We start from the raw sequence: 20,008 nt of genomic DNA on the forward strand, positions 1-20,008 counted from the left end.
AAAACCAACCTGCAAGATTCAACAAGTTTTAGCTATTTTTTGGAATTGGAATTGAATATCATTAAGAAGGAACATAGGGGCAGCTAGGTGGCGCAGTGGATAGAGCACCGGCCCTGGAGTCAGGAGTACCTGAGTTCAAATCCGGCCTCAGACACTTAACACTTACTAGCTGTGTGACCCTGGGCAAGTCACTTAACCCCAACTGCCTCACTAAAAAAAAAAAAAAAAAAAAAAAAAAAGAAGGAACACATATCCAAACTGTCTATTAGTGAACTGGTTCAGGGTCATCTCAGGGAGGAGGGAAAAAGAGAACCCCAAATTGTTAGAGGAGACTAAAAGGAAAAATTCTATGATTCTTTTAGTAGAATATTTTAGCAAAGAGCTCTTGATTGGCTCAAATCCCAACCCTGCCACTCATTACCTGTGTAACCTTGGGCAAGTCACTTCACATTTCTGAAACTCAGTTTCCTCATCTATAAAATAAGGGGCTTGGGTCAGATGACCTCTAAGGACCCTTCCAACTTGAAATCTCTGAACTACAGTAGTACCAATTTGTCCTTAATTGATCACCTTTCAAAGGCCTTCTATGAAGGAAAGCTAGAAAACGTTTTGGACTGAGCACCGGGACAAGATACAGAGAGAGATGTTGAAATCTCTAGCACTACATATTGTTAAAAAACAGTATCAATGTCTCCTCTTTCCTAGATAGTCCAGATCAAAAGTACATCTGCCTGGGGGCAGCTAGATGGCGCAGTGGATAGAGCACTGGCCCTGGATTCAGGAGTACCTGAGTTCAAATCTGGCCTCAGACACTTAACACTTACTAGCTGTGTGACCCTGGGCAAGTCACTTAACCCCAATTGCCCTGCAAAAAAAAAAAAAAAAGTACATCTGCCTGGAGGCAGGGAGCTGGACCAGAGAATCTACTATGGCATCTCTCCGTTTCTCTGATTCTTCACCTTTAAATAGTGTGCCATTATGGGACAATATTACATGGTGGCAATGTCACAGATTTGGAAGGAAATGAAAAGATTTTTCTTTTAAAAGGGTGGGAAGGGTGAAGAAAGAAAGTAATTTTATACATGTTTTGCAAGATAGACTTGTGAAAGATTTCCCTCAGATTCTGGTTTCTATAATTACAGTAGATTTAATCAGTCCAAATAGTATGCAGTTTTATCTTTTCTTTCACCCCACCCTAATCTAATACTCACTTTATAAGAGGTACCAATTGGGCTTTACTTCCCCCACTGTTGAATTTAAGTGTATTTATCCCATTGGAGAAATAGCAACCCATCTGTTAGGGTACTCTTCTCTGGAACAATACTTTTACTCATTCTGCATTTATGACTGTGAGAAACATGAAGAATTTCTAAATAAATGAATGAAAAAAATGGAAGTGGGCTAGGCTACCACACTGTAGACAAGTTTAGGAATTAACTTTCTTCTAAGACTTACAGTTCTTCCTTTAAAGAATCAGCATGGCACAGTGGAAAGAACACTGACTGGAAGCAGCAGACCTGGGTTCAGATCTCCCCCTCTGATACTACCTGTTTGAGCATAGGCAAGTCACTTAACCTCTCTGGGCCTCAGTTTCCTTATCTGTAAAATGAGGGTGTTGACCACGACTCCAGAAGACCGATGATGAATCATGCTTCCCACCTCTTGACAGAGGTGAAAGTCTAGAGGTGCAGAATGAGACATACATTTTCAGATACGGCCAATTTGTGAATTGTTTTGCTTGACTAAACCTAATTGTTACAAGAGAGGGTTTTTGTGTTAGGGGGTTGAGAGATATTTATGAGGAAAGGGGAGCAATATTAATACCCCCTCCAAGAAAAAGAAAGGAAAAAATTGAGTCAATGAAACATTTAAAATACATAGATGGGAATAGAAGATCAGAAAAGAGACCCAGACAAGCAGGACAGTTTTAGAACTACTAAAAAATACATTATATATTTCAAAAGATCTAAACTGAATGTAACAGATGATTTCTTATGCTATCCTTTTTTCTGTTCTTCATACATGGAAGTGAGAATTTTTGTTGGTGTTTATCAAGCTCATAATAATAAAAAAGAAAATAGTATTTAAAAAGAAAATGAAAACTGTTAATTTCGTGCATACAAAATCTTTTCAATTTCATATCACTGAAATGACAGATTTTATTTTTTGTGATCACATCTATTCCTTGTTTAGTTAACAATTTACTCCCTAGTCATAGCTATAAAGCTTACCTTACTTTATTTTCTTCTTATTTCTTTTAATGGTATGGCCTTTAATATTCAAGTCTGTGGGATATGATGTAAGCTGCAGGTTTAAATCTAATTTCTGCCAGATTACTTTCCTGTTTTAAACAGCAATACTTGTCAAATTAGAAATTGCCTTGCCTAGGTAATTTATGTTTTGGTATTTTTTGAACACTGGGTCATTGAGATCATCTGTTTCTGCTTTTCGTTGATTCTGTTTCACTGACCTACTTTTCTATTTTTTTAAACCAGTATCAAACACTTTGATTATTATTGCTTTATAATGTTAAATGAGGCCACTAAATACCATTTTTTGTCATAATTTTGTAAAGTATCACACCTTGGTAATTTAATCAATATAACACTAAATCTTAAATTAATTTCAGTAGTACTATAATTTTTACTATTTTGGCATGGCATAGCTAGGAGCACTGAATATCCTTTTCTTTTCTTAAGTCATTATTTAAGGAGCCTTTTATAATCAAATAAACTTGTATGATAAAGTATAAGGAGCTCTTGAAAGGGAGGGCCTGAATCCAAATTTCCCCTCTGATGTATATCACCCATGGGACCATGGATAGATCAATTAAGCTTCCTGGGGGCCTCAGTTTCATCATCCCTAAAATGAAGGACCTAGACCAGATAGCCTTTGAGATCTAGTCCACCCCTCAATATGTGATTCTGGGATGAGATAGCTTCTAAGGTCCTTTCCAGATCTATAACTTTGATCCCTGAATTGAATCTACCCTTAGCTCCCCTCTTTTGCTACATAAATATTTCCTTAATTCATCTTTCTTGATGCTTACTTGCCTCTTTCTCATTCTAGTCTAACTCCACATTTCCATTAATGGTATCACCATGCTCAACAGTTACGAAGGCTCAAAATCACAGAATAATCTTGAACTCTTCCCTTTCCCTCATCTCACACCCTCCTCCAGTTGGCCACCAAGTCCTAAGAGTCTTGTTTCCTCAGTATCTCTAAAATCCTTCCTCTCCAGGTATACAACCACCAATTTCATTTAGACTCCTTCTTGGACTATTGTGGGAAGCCTTAGGAACATAGGATCATAGAGGGAGAGAGAAGGAACTTCAAAGGCCATCAAATCCAAAGCCCCTCCATTTTAGAGATAAGGAAACTGCAGTCCAGCTAGGTTAACTGCTTTGATCAAAGTCACAGAGGTAGTAAACATCAGCAGTGAGCTGTGAACCCTCTGACTTCAGAGTGAGTGCTCTTTCTGTTGCACAATCTCTAACAATCTCACTGTCTCTCCCTCTCTATAAGCCTCTTACCCACTACCACAGTGCTTCCCATGGCACTATGCTTTGATCAGTCCATTTCCTTGTTGGTTTTTAAACCATCGATGACTCCCTGTTGGCTTCTGAATAAAACCTAAGCTCCTGAGTCAAGTTTTTAATGTCTCCCAAAGTCTGTCTCCAACCTGCTTTTCTAGCCTTATCTCACATACCTGATTCTCTTGTCAAACTAGACTGTTTATTTCTTGAATGCAATCAACCTTTTGCTGTCTTCACTTAAATCATCCCATATGCGTAGAATGTACTTTCTCCCCATTTCTTCTTGCTGAAACCCTAATCATACTGCTCAGGAGTGATCTTCTCCATGCCACTTTCCCTGAACTTCATTCCCAATATCCCATGCATCATATCCATGGCTACCTAGAGAACCCCCTTCTAGGAATACCCATAGCATACTGTCTGTACAGTATGAATTTTGAAACTTTTTTTTTTCTTTTTTTTTTTTAGTGAGGCAATTGGGGTTAAGTGACTTGCCCAGGGTCACACAGCTAGTAAGTGTTAAGTGTCTGGGGCCAGATTTGAACCCAGGTACTCCTGATTCCAGGGCCGGTGCTCTATCCACTGCGCCACCTAGCTGCCCCAAATTTTGAAACTTTTAAATAATATTTAATATGTTTTTTAATATAGCTACTTGTGTTTTATCTCCCCCACTATTTTATCAGTTTCTTGAGTTCAGAAACTTTGGTTTATTCAAAATCTTTGTAGGTCTAGCATTGGGGCAGTGAGAGAACATAGGTCCTGGAGTCAGGAGGATGTAAGTTCAAATCCAGCCTCAAACACTTGACACTTACTAGCTGTGTGACCCTGGACAGGTCACTTAATCCCAATTGCCTTAACCATCTGGGACCATCTCCAGTTGTCCTGATGTATATCTTGCCATTGGATCCAGATGGCTCTGGAGGAGAGCGTAAGGCTGGTAACTTTGTATAGCCCTGCCTCACTTAAATACAATTCACTGAAAGTCAAGACATCACTTTGATGTCATGGTCCTCTTCAAAAATGAAGGACAAACCATAGCAAGAGGTTTGGATATTAGCACTCTGTCCTTTTTTTTTTTTTTTTTGGCAGGGCAATGAGGGTTAAGTGACTTACCCAGGGTCACATAGCTAAGTAAGTGTCTGAGGCCACATTTGAACTCAGGTCCTCCTGAATCCAGGGCCCGTGCTTTATCCACTGTGCTACCTAGCTGCCCCCTAGCACTCTGTCTTAAATCAGAGGTTCTTAACTTGGAGCCTGTGAACTTAAATTCAATGTATATTTGTTAAATTTGACTAGACACTGCCTCATCTCTCCTAGGAGTTTTGTCTTCTTTCTGTTGATTATTGCCTATTTATTGTGGCTATAACTTTTCTGTACATAAGCTGTTTGCATGTTTTATCCCCCATTGTGTTTTGAGCTCCTCAAGGGCAGGGACTGTCTTTTGCCTTCTTTCTATCCCCAGGCACAGTGCACTTAATAAATGCTTATTGACTAATTGACTGACTAGCTATGTAACCCTAAAGAGGTCATTTAAGCCCCTTTCAGTCTTAGTTTCCTCATCTGTAAAATGGAACTAATAATAGCACCTACACCACAGGGTTATCATGAGGTTCAAATGACATAATATGTGTAAAGTGTTTTGTGAACCAAGTGCTCTATAGGTGTTAACTATTAGTTAAAACTCTCTTCTACCCCTGAACTCCGTTATCCTAAGATCCTGTGCCTTAAAGGTATAACAACAGCATCACCTTTAAATTTCTCATTTTTACAAAAAGAAAGTGGCATTTGGAATAGAAGATTTAAGCCCCTTCTTTCCCAATTGCAGAAACAGCCTTTATATCTACTTAGAAAAGTCACATTGTATGTATTCTATGCAAGTAAAGGTCTTTATAAATTTTTGTGATGAGAAAACAATAACTCCAGAGCTCAAACCATAGCACACAAATGGCAAAAGTTAGATTGAACCTGGGTATCCCAGAGAGAGATAAGTAAAGGAAGAAGGGGAAAGAAAGAGAATAGCAGATGAATAATAAAGAATTCTAGATTGAGGTTGAGAACATGAAATGCTGCAGTAGCTGGAGAGAGCTTCCCCTTTTTTATGAAGGACCATCAGTTAGGGAGGTTTTCTCTTTAGTATGCTGGGAACCCATCTGGAGAAGAGTCCTGTAGAATTCTAGAGTCTTTGAAGGAAGTTCAGAGAGTCTAATCCACCCCTAAAGCAGAGGTTCCCTAGATGAGTTCTCTCAACAAGTAAGTGGTCACCCAGGTATCCAGTTGAAGAATTCTAGTGATGGGGAAATCACTAGGTCCTAAGGCAAGGGTTTCGGACCATTGCTTTTGAATGACTGTTTAAAAGTTTTCTTAAAGTCAAGGCAAACCTGCTTTGCTTCTCTAAAACCTCCACCCATTGATGATCATTTTGCCCTTTGCAGCAAAGCAAAACAAGTCTATTCCTTTTTTCATGTGACAGTCCTTCAAATACTTAGGCTTCCAACATGTATATTCCAAGTTTTCTCTTCTCCAAGCTAAACACCTCTGGTTTCTTCATCCAATCCTCATATGGCATTGTTCCTTCTTAGGTGCATGTGAAATGAAACCGTATTTCCACCAGATCCACAATGCAAACAGCAACCACTCGCAACTATTTTCTGCCAGGTCTTGCCTCTTCTTACTACTGATCAAACTTCCAAGATCTGTACTTTCATCTTGCTTCTTCACTGTCTCACCATCTTTTGTTTGAAATTTAACTTAAGACCAAGAATAAGACCTTTAAAACTAGATAGAAGAGGCTTTGTTTTCCTAATGATCCAAGAAACTGAGAAAGAAAACTCTCTTCTAGGCTAGAGAATAGAAACTAGGCTTCTCATGGAACCATGAATTTGGGAAAGGGAATACTGAGTTAAGCGCACTAGACAGAGAAACCCAGAACCAAAGAAGAAATCTCCAAAGACTTTTCTCTTTAAATGGATGGAGTTAGTCTCTGTAACTATTCTGTAACTTGGCTATCTATACATAACATGTACCCCCAAGAAGCTTCACAGTGTATTAAAGTACTTGGTGTGTTCTGTCTGGATGAAGTGTAGTATGACTTGGAATTCAATTACTGAGCCAGAGTCTAGAAGAAATAAGGGCCAAGGGCTTCAGTCTCTGAGATATGATTATGGACTAGGAAAGAGGTCTCACAGTCTAATGGTGGCAGTGGAGGGGGACAATGACAAAACCATGTAGTTCTTGTCATAGCGCTTCATTTTATCACATTGTATGAGAAAGACCCTGCTATTACTGTTATTAGCAGGAAACAAAAGTTATGGTTTTAATATAGCTGCTACCTCTCTTCCTACTCCTCTTATCCTTCTCTATTGCCCTTTTTCATCAGACCCTTTGCAACTACTATCACACAGTTAACAAACTCTTCATTCTTCACTTCTTCCTCAATTTAAATCAAATCTGGCTTTCCCAAACATTGTACAACTCCAGCAGCCCTCTCAGGGCAGCTGGTGGTGCAGTATATAAAGCATCAGCCCGGGATTCAGGAGGACCTGAGTTCAAATCTGGCCTCAGACACTTGACACTTACTAGCTGTGTGACCTTGGGCAAGTCACTTAACCCTCATTGCCCTGCCCCCCCCCAAAAAAAGAGTGGACTGGACTAGATGTCCTCTTCTCAAATCCCTTCCAGCAGCCCTCTCTAATTTTGGATGTTCCTTTTCCTATGTTACTCCCTATCCTTACTCCACACCTAACTCCAACCCTGCCCAGCCTGACCATAGTTTTCTAAATAGCTTTCTACTTCTTCCACTATCATTCCTCTGAAACCTGTTCCTCATTCTCATCATGATTTTCTGTTTAATTACCCTTTCCTATTTCATCAGACCAAAGAAGAAATTATTGTTACTTTTCTAGGTTCATTTCTCATCTTATCCACTCCTGATCTTGATGACTGATCGTTTCAATGATGTTGTTCCCTCCATCTTTTAATCTCTTGCTCCCTTGACTTTACGGTATTCCTACCCTACCAAGTGCTAACCATGGATAATTCTAATAATCCCCTTTTCACTCATACTTCTGAAGTACACTACAAATTTGTGATAACTTCAAATGGGCTTTCACTGTTGTATGGTCAATTTTTTATTTTATTTTATTTTGCAGGGCAATGGGGGTTAAATGACTGCCCAGGGTCACACAGCTAGTAAGTGTCAAATGTCTGAGGCCAGATTTGAACTCAGGTACTCCTGAATCCAGAGCTAGTGCTTTATCCACTGTGCCACCTAGCTACCCCTGTATGGTTAATTTTTTATTCATCTTTTATTGGCTGTCACATTTCCCAGGGAGTGGATATAAATTATTTTTTTCTCAAGCCCCCAAGAAAACTCTCTTCTCACGAGCAAAAGCTGGGCCTACATTTACTTTTACTGAGAAAATTTTGGCTATCTTCCAAAACTCCTCCTTACATTTTTTTCTAACTTGATCTATATTCTCCTTATCCCACCTTCTCCTTCTCTCTGGTCTCTCTATAGTCTAGCTAAACCAGACTATTCTCTATGCCACACTTTCTTGCTAGATTCGTATTTCCATGTTCTTCTTTACTGTACTATTTCACATTTTTGAAATGAACTACAAAAACCACCAAAAGTAGTCAAGGACAGACCCAGAAACTTAATATACAGATTCAATTAAATGATTTAATTCAATTCAACAAGTACTGACTATGTATAAGACCCTGTGCTAGATATCAGTGATGCAAAAATATAAGTGGTCCTTTGTTCCCAAGCAGTTTACATTTTACTGGGGGTGGAGGTGGGGTGGGGGGGAAGGGGAAGAACAAGAATACAATTTGTACACAGAAAAATAACCATAAAGTATGAAGTAATATTACAAAGTAATTTCAAGTGGGACTTCAGTTACTACTTGGATGGATCAGGAAAGCCCTCACATTGGAGATAGCATCTCAATTGTGCCTTAAAGAAAGTTAGGCATATTAAGAGGTAAGTTTGAGTAGGTGAGAAGGACAGTATGACTAGAACAGAGATTCTGTAAAGGGGAATAACATGACAAACACTGGAAATATAGGTGGGAATGAGATTTTTTGAGGTCTTTAAATGACTGGGGATTCTGTATTCTATCCTAAACGTAATAGGCAGCCACTGAAGATTTTTGAGTAGGAAAATGACATGGTAAGACCTGTCTTAGGAATATCAATTTGACTATTGTGCTATAAGAAATGGTGAGCAGGATCCGTTCAGAAAAACCTGGAAAAACTTGAAGTGAGTAGAACCAGAAGAATATTGTACATAGCAACAGCAATATTATGAATGAAAGCTATTCTAAGAAATTTTTTAAAATGGAACTCAAAACTATAAACAAAAATGTTTATTACTTTTTAAAAATTAAAAATAAAATAAAAAGAAATGATGAGCAGGCAAATTTCAGAAAAACCTAGAAAGACTTACATGAATTGATCCTGAGTGAAGTGAGCAGAACCAGGAGAATCTCATACACAGTAACAGCAACATTGTGCGATGATCAACTGTGATAGACTTAGCAATACAATGATTCAAGACAATTCCAAAAGACTCATGATGGAAAATGTTCTCCATATCCAGAAAAAGAACAGTGGAGTCAGAATGAAAGCTTACTGTTTTCATTCTTTTGGTCTCTTTGTTGTTTTTATTGTGGTTTTTCCCTTTTGTTCTGATTCTTCTTTCACAACATGACTAATGCGGATATGTGTTTAACATGATTGTACATACATAATCTATATCAAATTGCTAGCTGTCTTGAAGAGGTGAGAAAAGAGAGAGGGAGAAAAATGTGTAACTCAAAATCTTACAAAAATAAATGTTGGGGGGGCAGCTAGGTGGTGTAGTGGATAAAACACCAGCCGTGGATTCAGGAGGACCTGAGTTCAAATTCGGACTCAGACACTTGACACTTACTAGCTGTGTAAGCTTGGGCAAGTCACTTAACCCTCACTGCCTTGCCAAAAAAAAAAAAATGTTGAAAACTATCTTTACATGTAATTGGAAAAAAATATATTATTAAGAAAAAATAACTACATGCATAACATATAAAATTGCTTGCCTTTTCAATGATGAGGGAGAGAGAGAATTTGGAATACAAAATTTTTAAAAATTAAAATTAAAAATTGTTTTTACAGAAATATCATAACTCTGTGTAGGATAGATTGCAGAGGCAAGAGACTAGAAGGGAGACCAGTAAAGAGGCTACTGTCATAGTCTAAGCAATAAGTGAGGAAGGTCTGACCTAAGAGAGAAGTTATATAAGTAGATAGAGGAGAATACGAATGTGAGTGACATTGTTAATTGTAGAAGCTACAAAGACTGTTTATAGTAGGTAGGGATCGGGGCAGCTAGGTGGCGCAGTGGATAGAGCACCGGCCCTGGAGTCAGGAGGACCTGAGTTCAAATCTGGCCTCAGACAGTTAACACTTACTAGCTGTGTGACCCTGGGCAAGTCACTTAACCCCAATTGCCTCACCAAAAAAACAAAAAAAAGTATAGTAGGTAGGGGTGAATGACAGGGAAGAGTTAAAATTGATTCCAATGTTATTAAGCTGAATGATTAGAAGGATGGTGCTACCCTCAACAGAAATGGGAAATTCTGGAAAAGGGATGAAATTGGGGTAGGAAAGAGAAAATTTAGTGAATTCCACCTTTAACATGTTATATCTGAAGTATCTACAGAATAACCAAGTGAAGAAATTCAGCCTTCTTTTAACACTGGACTAGAGTTCAAAGAAGTTACAGTTGGATGTCAGTTTTGGAATCATCTACATACATATGATAATTGAACCCATTGGAACTGGGACCACAAATGAAAAAAGTAAATCAAGAGAGAAGAGAACCTAGGTTCATGGGGCATGACAGATACTCTAGTAAGAGGAGATTAAGAAGAAGAGGCAGAAGTAGGAGAGACAAGAAGGTGAAGTGTCACAAAAGTGCAGCACTCAGCAGCATATGCTTAGGAGCAAATAAGGCGGATTATGAAGTGATCCCAGATTACGTTTCAGGTGTGAATTGGTGATAGCTCAAGGAGACAAAGATTCAAGTGTAGTAGATAGCATTTGATTAAAGCATGAGTTCAATACTATGTATAAAGGAAACAGGTTAAATGCTGAGATGGATGGGAGAGTCCTTTGGAGACAGTCCTCTACTTCTACACTGTTAATAATAATAATAATTAATAACTATAATAATATTATACCTTATGTATAGATAGGTTATCTCCCTTAATAAATCCAGACTACTATTCTGAACCAACAGAGTTAGGGAGACAAGAATACTTTTCAGTCCTTGGAAGGAGTGATCAAATAGAAGTTACTTTAATATAGCCAAATTGCACCCACAATTCTTCAAACCTTTGTGGAAACAAGATTTCAGAAACATCCCACCAGCTCCATCTGGTGGGAACATATAAACATGCACTTAGACTTTTTTTCTAGTAAGAAAAAAATACCAGGGAATTGGAAAAAAATGTTAAGAATTCTCAATAGGTAGGGAAGTGGGGAGAAGTGAAGGTGTATTCTTTCTGGCTACTGTCCCTTATGCTTAAATCAGCCTAAGGCAGATGATTGTCAAGTATTACTTTTGCCCTAGGCTAAATACTCTAGAAATAGAAATAGAAAAACTCAGAAGCATAGGGGACTTTTGCTGGAGATTTCTCCCCCACCCCAGGGCTTTTTTCCTCAATCAAAGAAAAATCCATTTCCTTCCCCCTCCTAAAAAGCATTTGTCCCATTTCTCAGTTCTTTAGATTTTTTTATACTAAACATGCTAACTTTATGAGCAAACCAATTTATTCATATTATATTTTTATGTTCCTAAACTAACAAAGTAACTTTTGGTTAATAAAGAGTATGAAAAAAATGCATTGGATAGATTTCAGGTGTTTTTGTTTTTCAAATGTCCCATGGTTCTCCCACATTCCCCCACCAAATATTTTGTCCGTGCCTTCAAAGTTTCCTAGAAGAATATTACTTTCCAGATAAGTATTATACCATCAATCAGCAAGCTTTTTAGTTCTTACTGGACATTCTAAGACTACATAGTGTTTATCAAGTTGACAAATCTGAGAAAAAAGGAAAATAGGGAAAGGAAGAGAAGAAAGGGAAAAGAGAGAAGAGGAAAAAAGGGAGAAAACAGAATTACACTTTGTGAGAACATGATAGTGGGCCACCAATTAATTTCTATTGGTCCTAAACATTACTAGTGCCATTTGTTACCTACTCTAATGTTAAGTGGTGACTGAGATTGGAGGCTAATGAATACTGATATTCCAGGGACTCAATAATACCTAGGTTAAGGACTTGACTATAGAAAGGAAATAAAGGGAGAAATGACAAATTGGAAATTGGATTGAGATTCCAATAGTTTCTTAACTACCAAGAGATGATGCTCTCTATTAGATCCCTTAAAGCAAAGCTTGATTTAATCAGCTATCTTTGTAAGGATCCTCTTTCACTCCATGTCCCTGCAACACACTTCCTTTCTTCTTGAATACTGTTTCTTCCATCCTCAAGAATAATGGAAGATATCAAAATCCTTTTCCTACATAGGAACATGGAATAAGATGTCATGCAGAGGAAAGTGAGGCATTGAAACTGCCTTTTAGGAGCCTATAAATCTAAACTAATCAACACTAATGTGGACAGACTAAAAAATATACAACAATTGAACTAATAACTAAAGCAACAGAGTATTTGTATTCTCTGCCAGTTAGGAAGGCAAGTGTCTTATGAGGTTGTGAGTGAAATGAGATAATATGAGTTACATGTTTAATTGGAAATTAAGAAGATCTATTCTTTGGAGTAGGAAGGAAAAAGGGAATTTAAAAAGAACTTCAGTTCATTGAATCACCACCAGTTAAGAAGCCACAGTGGCCTGGATGGGAGTTTTCTATTAGAATGTATTGAAATATTCAACAAGCGTCTTTAAAAGTTCTCATACCTCTAGATCTTTGGGGCATCTAAAGGACATGTTGGAAAGCATCTTTAAAACAAGAAATCATAAAATGTCATAAAGAAATCATTTATAAGAAACCTGATTCTAAAAGAGAATCAGACAATCAATTACTTGGCAGGATTGGCAAAATAAATTTATGCCTACTGAGCACCAAACTTTCACTTACAATACTCTAGATAAGTAGCTATTGGCCAATGAATCAAGTATGTGTTGAGCACCCATGATGGACCTGTTAAGTTTCTTGGTTATTTGATTACCACTGAAGAGATTATAATCTTCAAAGTAATGTAATATCCAAGTTCTGATCCAAAATGGTGGTCTAAATCCAAACTAGTCTACAGACAAAGTCATTTCCTAACCCAACTAGTAGGGAAGAGTAGCAACTAATGGGGGAAGGGCTGTCCACCATTCTATATGCCCTGCTCCATGACAGAAGTCAGTTTCTCTGAACATTGTTTGGATGTAAGCCCTTCTAGAAGTGACCAAAGGTTTAACAACATTACTTCACACATTAGCAATTTTATCCAATTCCATTTAGTATGCCCTCTACTCTCATATATATTCTTACCTTTGCCTTGATGCAAAAAGGACAAGATAAGAAACACAATTCTTCCAAAGGCAGTATGGTACGTATGGTACCTTTTTAGTCTTGATTATCTTTTCTTCTCACCTTGAAAGTTTGCTTTTTTGCAAGTATTTCTCAGTAAGAACATACAAACATACAAAATTGTAATTTTCCAGCTCACATCCACATTCACACAGTGAGGACTCATCCACTGAAAAATCAGAATTTTCTAGATACTAGTGTTGCTAGATCCCTAAATTTTCTCACCTTATCTTCCCTGTTGGTAACATCTTTCCTTAGTTTTCATTACAAGAAGAAAGCTTTTTACTCTCCTTTACTTAAGAGTATTGAAAAAAAAATTAAGGGTGATAATTAAGGCATGGAGTTTGCCAACTTAAGAATTGTACACCACAGTAACAGCAACATTGTGCAATGAATAACAATGATAGACTTAGCTCTCCTCAGCAATATAATGATCCAAGACAATTCCAAAGGACTCATGATGGCAAATGCTCTTCACATCCAGAAAAAAAAGAACTGTGCAATCTGAATGCAGATTGAACCATACTATTTCTACTTTTTTTTTTCTTTTTGGAAGTTTTTCCCTTTTGTTCTGATTCTTGTTTCCCAACATGACTAATGCAGAACTATGTTTAATGTGACTGTTCATATATAACCTATATCAGATTGTTTTCTGTCTCGGGGAGGACAGAGGGAAAGGAGGGAGGGAGAAAAATCTGACAGTCAAAATCTGATAAAAACAAATGTTGAAAAATGTAACAGGAAAAAATAAAATACTATAAAGATTGAAAAAAAAAGAGTGAAAAAAAAGAATTGTACACACCATCACCTCAAAGGGGGAAAAAGTGACTTCTTTATACATAATGGACAATCATTTAACCTAAACTGGTGACTTTTAATAATAATTACAAAAATATTCTCTTCTATTACTCAGCTTTTTATTTCACACTCAGATCTTGTGTATATCAGGCAACCACTCAAGGCCCTCTTCAAAACTGTCTAAGAACATACAATATTCTTTTGCTGAGAATCCTGAAGCCAAGTGAATACCTGGTAAATAATTCACCACACCCTTTCTACCCATTCCTACAGGCTATTTAAGTCCCAGCCTGATAATTCCCAGAGTTCAGAAGATTCACCAGATTTAGAAGTAGCTGAGAGTACACCTAGGGATTCTGATAGCTTGAGATCTTCAAGATCTTCAAACAGATGTGATCTCCAGAGAAAGTCCAGGGAACAATGTGACTTCATTCTAGGCCTGTTCTGTTGGAGATCCAGACTCCTGAAAAGTGGATTAGACCTGTCCAAGATCATTGACTCACGGCTGTGTCAGTGAACATGTCTAGATTATCTTCCATAGAGGTAATTACTCTTTGTCAGACTTACTTCTTGTTTATTTCTGGTAGTAGGCAGATGATCCGCCTCCTCCTCCTCGGATGGCATGTACCGCTGTTGGAGAGGATGCAGGGTAATGGCCTGGACGGATTGGCTTGGCTATATAAAAAAAAAAAAAAAAAAAAAAAAGGAAAAGGAAAAGGAAAAAAAAAAACATGCTCAAAATATGTTAAACAACAAGCCCAAGCTGCCTTTTCTGATGAATGCTAAAATGAAAACATGGCATCCAGTGATAATCCCAATGCGTAGCAACCACCAGCATCCTTTTTTTCTAGATAGCAAATTTAAGGTTTTTCCTGGTTTACCAAGTGTTTGTGGGAATGGGGCACTTCATATATCATGTGAAGCAGACATATCTTATAGAATCTAAAGGCTAAAAGGTACCTTAGGAATGAACTGACTTGTTTCAAGAGTTGTGCAAAGCAGAAGGATATAGCAAAGAAAAAAAAGCTAAGGATTTTCCATTAAAGTGAAGGATATGGGGGTAGCTAGGTGGCGCAGTGGATAGAGCACCTGGATTCAGGAGGACCCGAGTTCAAATCTGACCTCAGACACTTAACACTTACTAGCTGTGTGACCCTGGCAAGTCACATAACCCCAATTATCTCACCCCCCCAAAAAAATTTTTTTTAAATAAAGTGAAGGATATGGCTTTAAAACTGTATATTTAAAAAGTAAAAGAAAAGTGAAGTTGTCAATTTATAATATGGGTTTATAAAGGAATATCTAGTTATACACACTTTCTATAGCAGATGTTTTGCTTAATGTTTTTCTTTGTAAAAAGTAAGGGTTCAACCTGGAGTGGGGTAGGTGGGTGAGAAATGTCTCCATGAAAAGACAAAAGGTGTCAATGTTTTAAAAGAAAAAAATATCACCTGGAATCAATATACCTGGAATATCACATTATATTGTGATCCATCAAAAAATTTCTTTAAGGAAAAATGTATTTATATATGTGTATATATAAAAATATATGTATGTATGTATGTATGTATGTATATGTGTATATATATTAGAGGGACTATGGGAAGGTAGTCCCACTAATACATGGTGAGTGGTGCTGTGAATTAACCATTTTGGAAAGCAATTTGAAATTATGCTTAGAAAATGATTAAAGTATCCATACCTTTTAACCCAAAGATTCTATTAGGCATATTGCCCAATGGGGCCAAAGATAGAAAGGCCCCATATACATTAAATATATAAAGAAGCACTTTTCTGTTAGTAAAAACCTGTACGCAAATGATGTTATTGTGTCTTAGGAAACATTATAAAGAATACAGAGAAACATGGGAAGAAGTATATGAACTGATGTAGACTGAAGTAAGAACCAGGAAAACAATACACACAATGATTATAACAATGTAAATGGAAGGAACCAATAACATCTGTAAAGGAGGGAGTTGGCTCCTGAAAACTCCCTTCCCTTGCCCAGAAAGTCCAGTAAGGTACAGATAATAAACTGTTAAAGTAACTGTAAAAAATGTGCTTTTGGCATGTATAATTTTATGAAGTGTAAAAGTTTAATTGAATTAAAAGCATCACTGCCATTGGTTAAAAGTTGGCCATCCTTTCTTGGCCCCTTAAAAGGCTGAGCTTACCAGCTCTTCAGATAGTCCAGGCTAGGAGTAGCTTTGTTGAGCATGATCTCCTACACCTACATCAGAGGGCAGCTGCAAGGGCTAAGTGGGTTTTTCCTGCCCTCTCACCCCCATCAGCCATTGTTTTTCACATCAGAGCTCTTAGCCCAGTAGGAGACAATGCACCCATCATTTGGTTACTGTGGAGGGAGAAGAGACACACACTGTCCAGTCAGACACTGACTATTGAGAGCTACTGACTATGAGAAGGAAGCAGTTTAAAAGACTATGGCCATTAGAAGCAGGGAAGAGAACTGACTGTGGTTTCAAGGAAGAACAAGCTCTGGCAATCAAATATCCAGCTATGAAGAATAGAACCTGGGAACTCAGATGAGCAATCCACTCAGAAGAAATGCTGGGTCTACAGGCAAACTACATGATAACTTCAAAAGGAGAGAAAGGTTACCAGTGTCTTGTAATTCTGGAGGCAAGAGTTGCCCAGGCTGCATGTGCTGCCCATATGTGCCACGATACCACTGTATTCTAACATTCTACCATTGTGTCCTCTCTTCTCCCAGACAATATGTGTATATCTGAGGAAAAGTGGGCCCACATTTATAGGGGGAATTTTTGTAGCTACCATTCTTACTGTGCAACTTTATTAAATACCTCCTACCTTTCACTCGAGTCATTTGTGTCCACTGGCTGATTAGTAAAGGTAAGCTCAGTAGTGGGAGGCCTGTGAGTAGGAATACATACTCACAGGGTACCCTAGAGTCTGAAGAGACAGTTGCTATCTGGGAACCCAATACCCTATTGTAAGTGCAAGTTGTGGAAGTAGTCCAGAGGAAGTTTTACACACATGCATGCGCACACCCCCCCCAAAAAAAACAACAAAAACTCTGAACTTGCTGTATTTATGAAGACCAAGTTTGGTCCTAGAATGTACCTCCCTTCTTTCATTCTATGGGCTGTGGGTATTGAATATTGTATACACTGTCAGATATAGCTGCTATTGTGGAAGTGTGTTCTCTTTCTTTTGCTTTTAAAGATTTTTTTTCTGTAAGGGATGGCTTACAGAAATAAAGGGAAATAAATGGAGCATAACAACAAAAGGCAGCAACAGAATTTTAAAAGACTAAAAAAAGAAAAAAGAGAGAATCTTGACAGTTAAGGAACATCCCCTTATCCCTCTAACCATTAGTCCCCAAGCTTCTGGCATATGGGCTTCTGGCTGTGGGTCAACCCCAGGCCTAGGAGCACAGCACTTTTGATCAGGGTGGATACATAAACATGTTGTTTGAAAATGTTATTCCAGCATCACTAGCTGGAGACTGGAAAAGGGAATATGTTATTATCTTCAGCTGAATAACCTTACCCCATAACCCTGATATGCTCTGATTTAGCAGAGGCTTCAAAGTACTCTATGTAGGATTCCACACTTATGAGCAAACCAGATATATGAAAAATGCAGATGAACAAATTCAAGAGGTGGTTATTTACTTTTCTTTTCCTTTTTTTCAGGGAAATGGGGGTTAAGTGACTTGCCCAGGGTCACTGCTAGTAAGTGTCAAGTGTCCGAGACCGGATTTGAACTCAGGTCTTCCTGACTCCAGGGCCAGTGATCTATCCACTGTTCCATCTAGCTGCCCCTGGTTATTTACTTTTCATAAGGATTCTTCTATGATTCCCTCTAGATGTCCTTTAAGTACTAGGCTCCGCCCCTATTATATTTAAAGAATAAATACATTGACACACAGCTTTTCAGCAACATCTCTATTAAGGTACAGTGACAAGACACCTGCCCTCACATGGAGAAGATAAGACGAAGCATCAGGACTGTTTGCTTTTCTGTGGTGATTTCATCTTTCGCTAACTGCAAAAGTAGAAGTCAGAGATTTTGGACCTTTGTGAATACATACCAATCTGAGCAGAATGTGCCCTTCTTGCCATGTTCTTGGCTCTCACAGCCTCTTTGATGCGATCTACCTCCTGTTGATACCGCTTGCGGTCACGCATGGCATTCTCCTTGGCTTCTTTCAGTGCACTCTCCAGTGCCTTGACTCGCTCCGCCGTAGCACGAAGTCTTTTCTCCAGCTTAGGAAGCTCACAACGAAGATCTGCATTATCACGAACCAGCTAGGATGAACGAAGGTGAAAAGGGAAGAGGCTGTGAGTTACTGGAGAGGCAGCAAAGCTTATGGAAATATTTCATCCAGTGGAGAAAAGGAATAGAACTTTAAAATTAGGGTCTTTAGAAACAGACAACAGCTGACTAGCCACCTGTTTAGTCTTCTTTGAAAATCCAAATCACAATAAACTCTGTTTAATGACTCCAAGGGAATAAAAACCACGAGATGTGTGACCCTGATTTGCTAAACACAGATGGCTGGCTGAAGGCAGTAGGGAACTAAATGCCATTTCTACCAACATTAAATGCTTTACCTCAGGCTGTGTTTAGGACTTTTGTATATTTTTATCTAACTCTGACATTTTTCTTTTTTTCTTTTTTTGAAGTTCAACATTATTCTGTGGATTCTCTTTTCTTTCTTGACATTTGAAGAATTTTTCTTAGTCAATTTTTGTAATTTTATAAATTATAAGTCATTTTATAATTAATGTGTCATTAAGTCTTGGTACTTGAAATTTCCCCTTGCCAGAGAATGACTGATCTTGTACACTCAGGAAAATTTTCTTTACTTATTGGATCCTCAAATATAGTGAATGCCTAACTTTTTTTCTTTTTAGATATTTTTGGAAGCCTTCATTAATCCAACATCAACATTTCTTGCTTTGTCTTCCAAACCTGTTATGTCATATAGATGGATATAGATATAAATAAAGATCCATAGGTATCTATGTCATCTGAGGTTGAGCAAAAATAAGAGATAAAGTAATAGATTTAAAAATTTCAGTTCTTTTACTGCCTGGGATTACTCTTCAATTTTATTTATTTATTTTTAATTTATTACTTTTGCTCAACTTCATACTTAAATTGTGAATGTGTAACATTTGTAACAGAATTTTTAAATCTTTGAACCCAATTTTATTTTTCTTAATTTTTCTGTGAGCTTTTTCTTGTGTTTTAAACTATTTTATATACTTTAATTCCTTAAACAAATTCACAGAAATAATACTTATTTCTAAATAAGTGACAAAAGTGAAAAACATATTGATGCACAGTACTGTATTTTAACTGTGAATGTGAAATATAACAACTCAAATTAATAGCTTAAGTTTATAACAATTTTACATTGTACAAGGGTTCCTGGAAATTCTGAAATACTAAATGTATCATTGTGCTATTTCTGAATGGAATACACACATACAACACAAATCAAATACAAATGAAAATTTCATCATGCAAACATGTAAGTTCCTTGTAATCTTTTGTTGGAATTTGGATACATTAATACCTAAAATTTAGAAATCAAATACTTTTTTCCAGAAACTTCCCTGCTTCTCTTGTATGTGTGTTGGTGTGTTTATTTAAACACTTGAAATGACTATCAGTTTAACATAATCTTATGTTTTTTCCAAATTTTCTGTGTGTGTTAAAACATGTGAAATAATTATCAATATAAAACTACAATCTAAATAAATTGAAAAGGGAAAACAACATTGTGCCTTTCCATATTGTAGGTTTTGTCTACCCCAAATCCTAAAAAGTATCCAGTCACTTCACTACTTAGGGAGGGGGTAAAAACTACCTTAAATATCATCTGACTGGAGAAATCACAACATAAAATGGATGGAGTTAATTTTTTTAAAAAGCTAACATATTCTTACTCTTCTGAACTGTCCATTTATGAACATATCAAATTTACTTGCCATGCTTCAGAGTAAAGCAAATGAGTTCCAAATTGGCAATCCTTGAAGAGTTGTGATGTGTTTAAAGCAATTGATATTTGTAATAATTTTAAAATAATTT

The 20,008-nt window shown here is 37.3% G+C and overlaps 1 protein-coding gene across 1 annotated transcript in view; it reads right to left on the bottom strand.

Moving 5' to 3' along the window:
- The window catches only part of KIF5C (kinesin family member 5C), a 238,666-nt gene that overhangs the window by 5,717 nt on the left and 212,941 nt on the right, over positions 1-20,008 (bottom strand). The window contains exons 24-25 of the mRNA XM_043991874.1: positions 18,000-18,216; positions 14,489-14,596 (exon numbers count right to left, since the gene is read on the bottom strand). Of these exons, the coding sequence (XP_043847809.1) occupies positions 14,496-14,596; positions 18,000-18,216 (318 nt within the window). The 3' untranslated portion in view covers positions 14,489-14,495. The remainder of the gene's footprint in view (positions 1-14,488; positions 14,597-17,999; positions 18,217-20,008) is intronic.

Source organism: Dromiciops gliroides, chromosome 3 (genome assembly GCF_019393635.1).
Source record: "Dromiciops gliroides isolate mDroGli1 chromosome 3, mDroGli1.pri, whole genome shotgun sequence".
Lineage (NCBI taxonomy): Eukaryota > Metazoa > Chordata > Mammalia > Microbiotheria > Microbiotheriidae > Dromiciops > Dromiciops gliroides.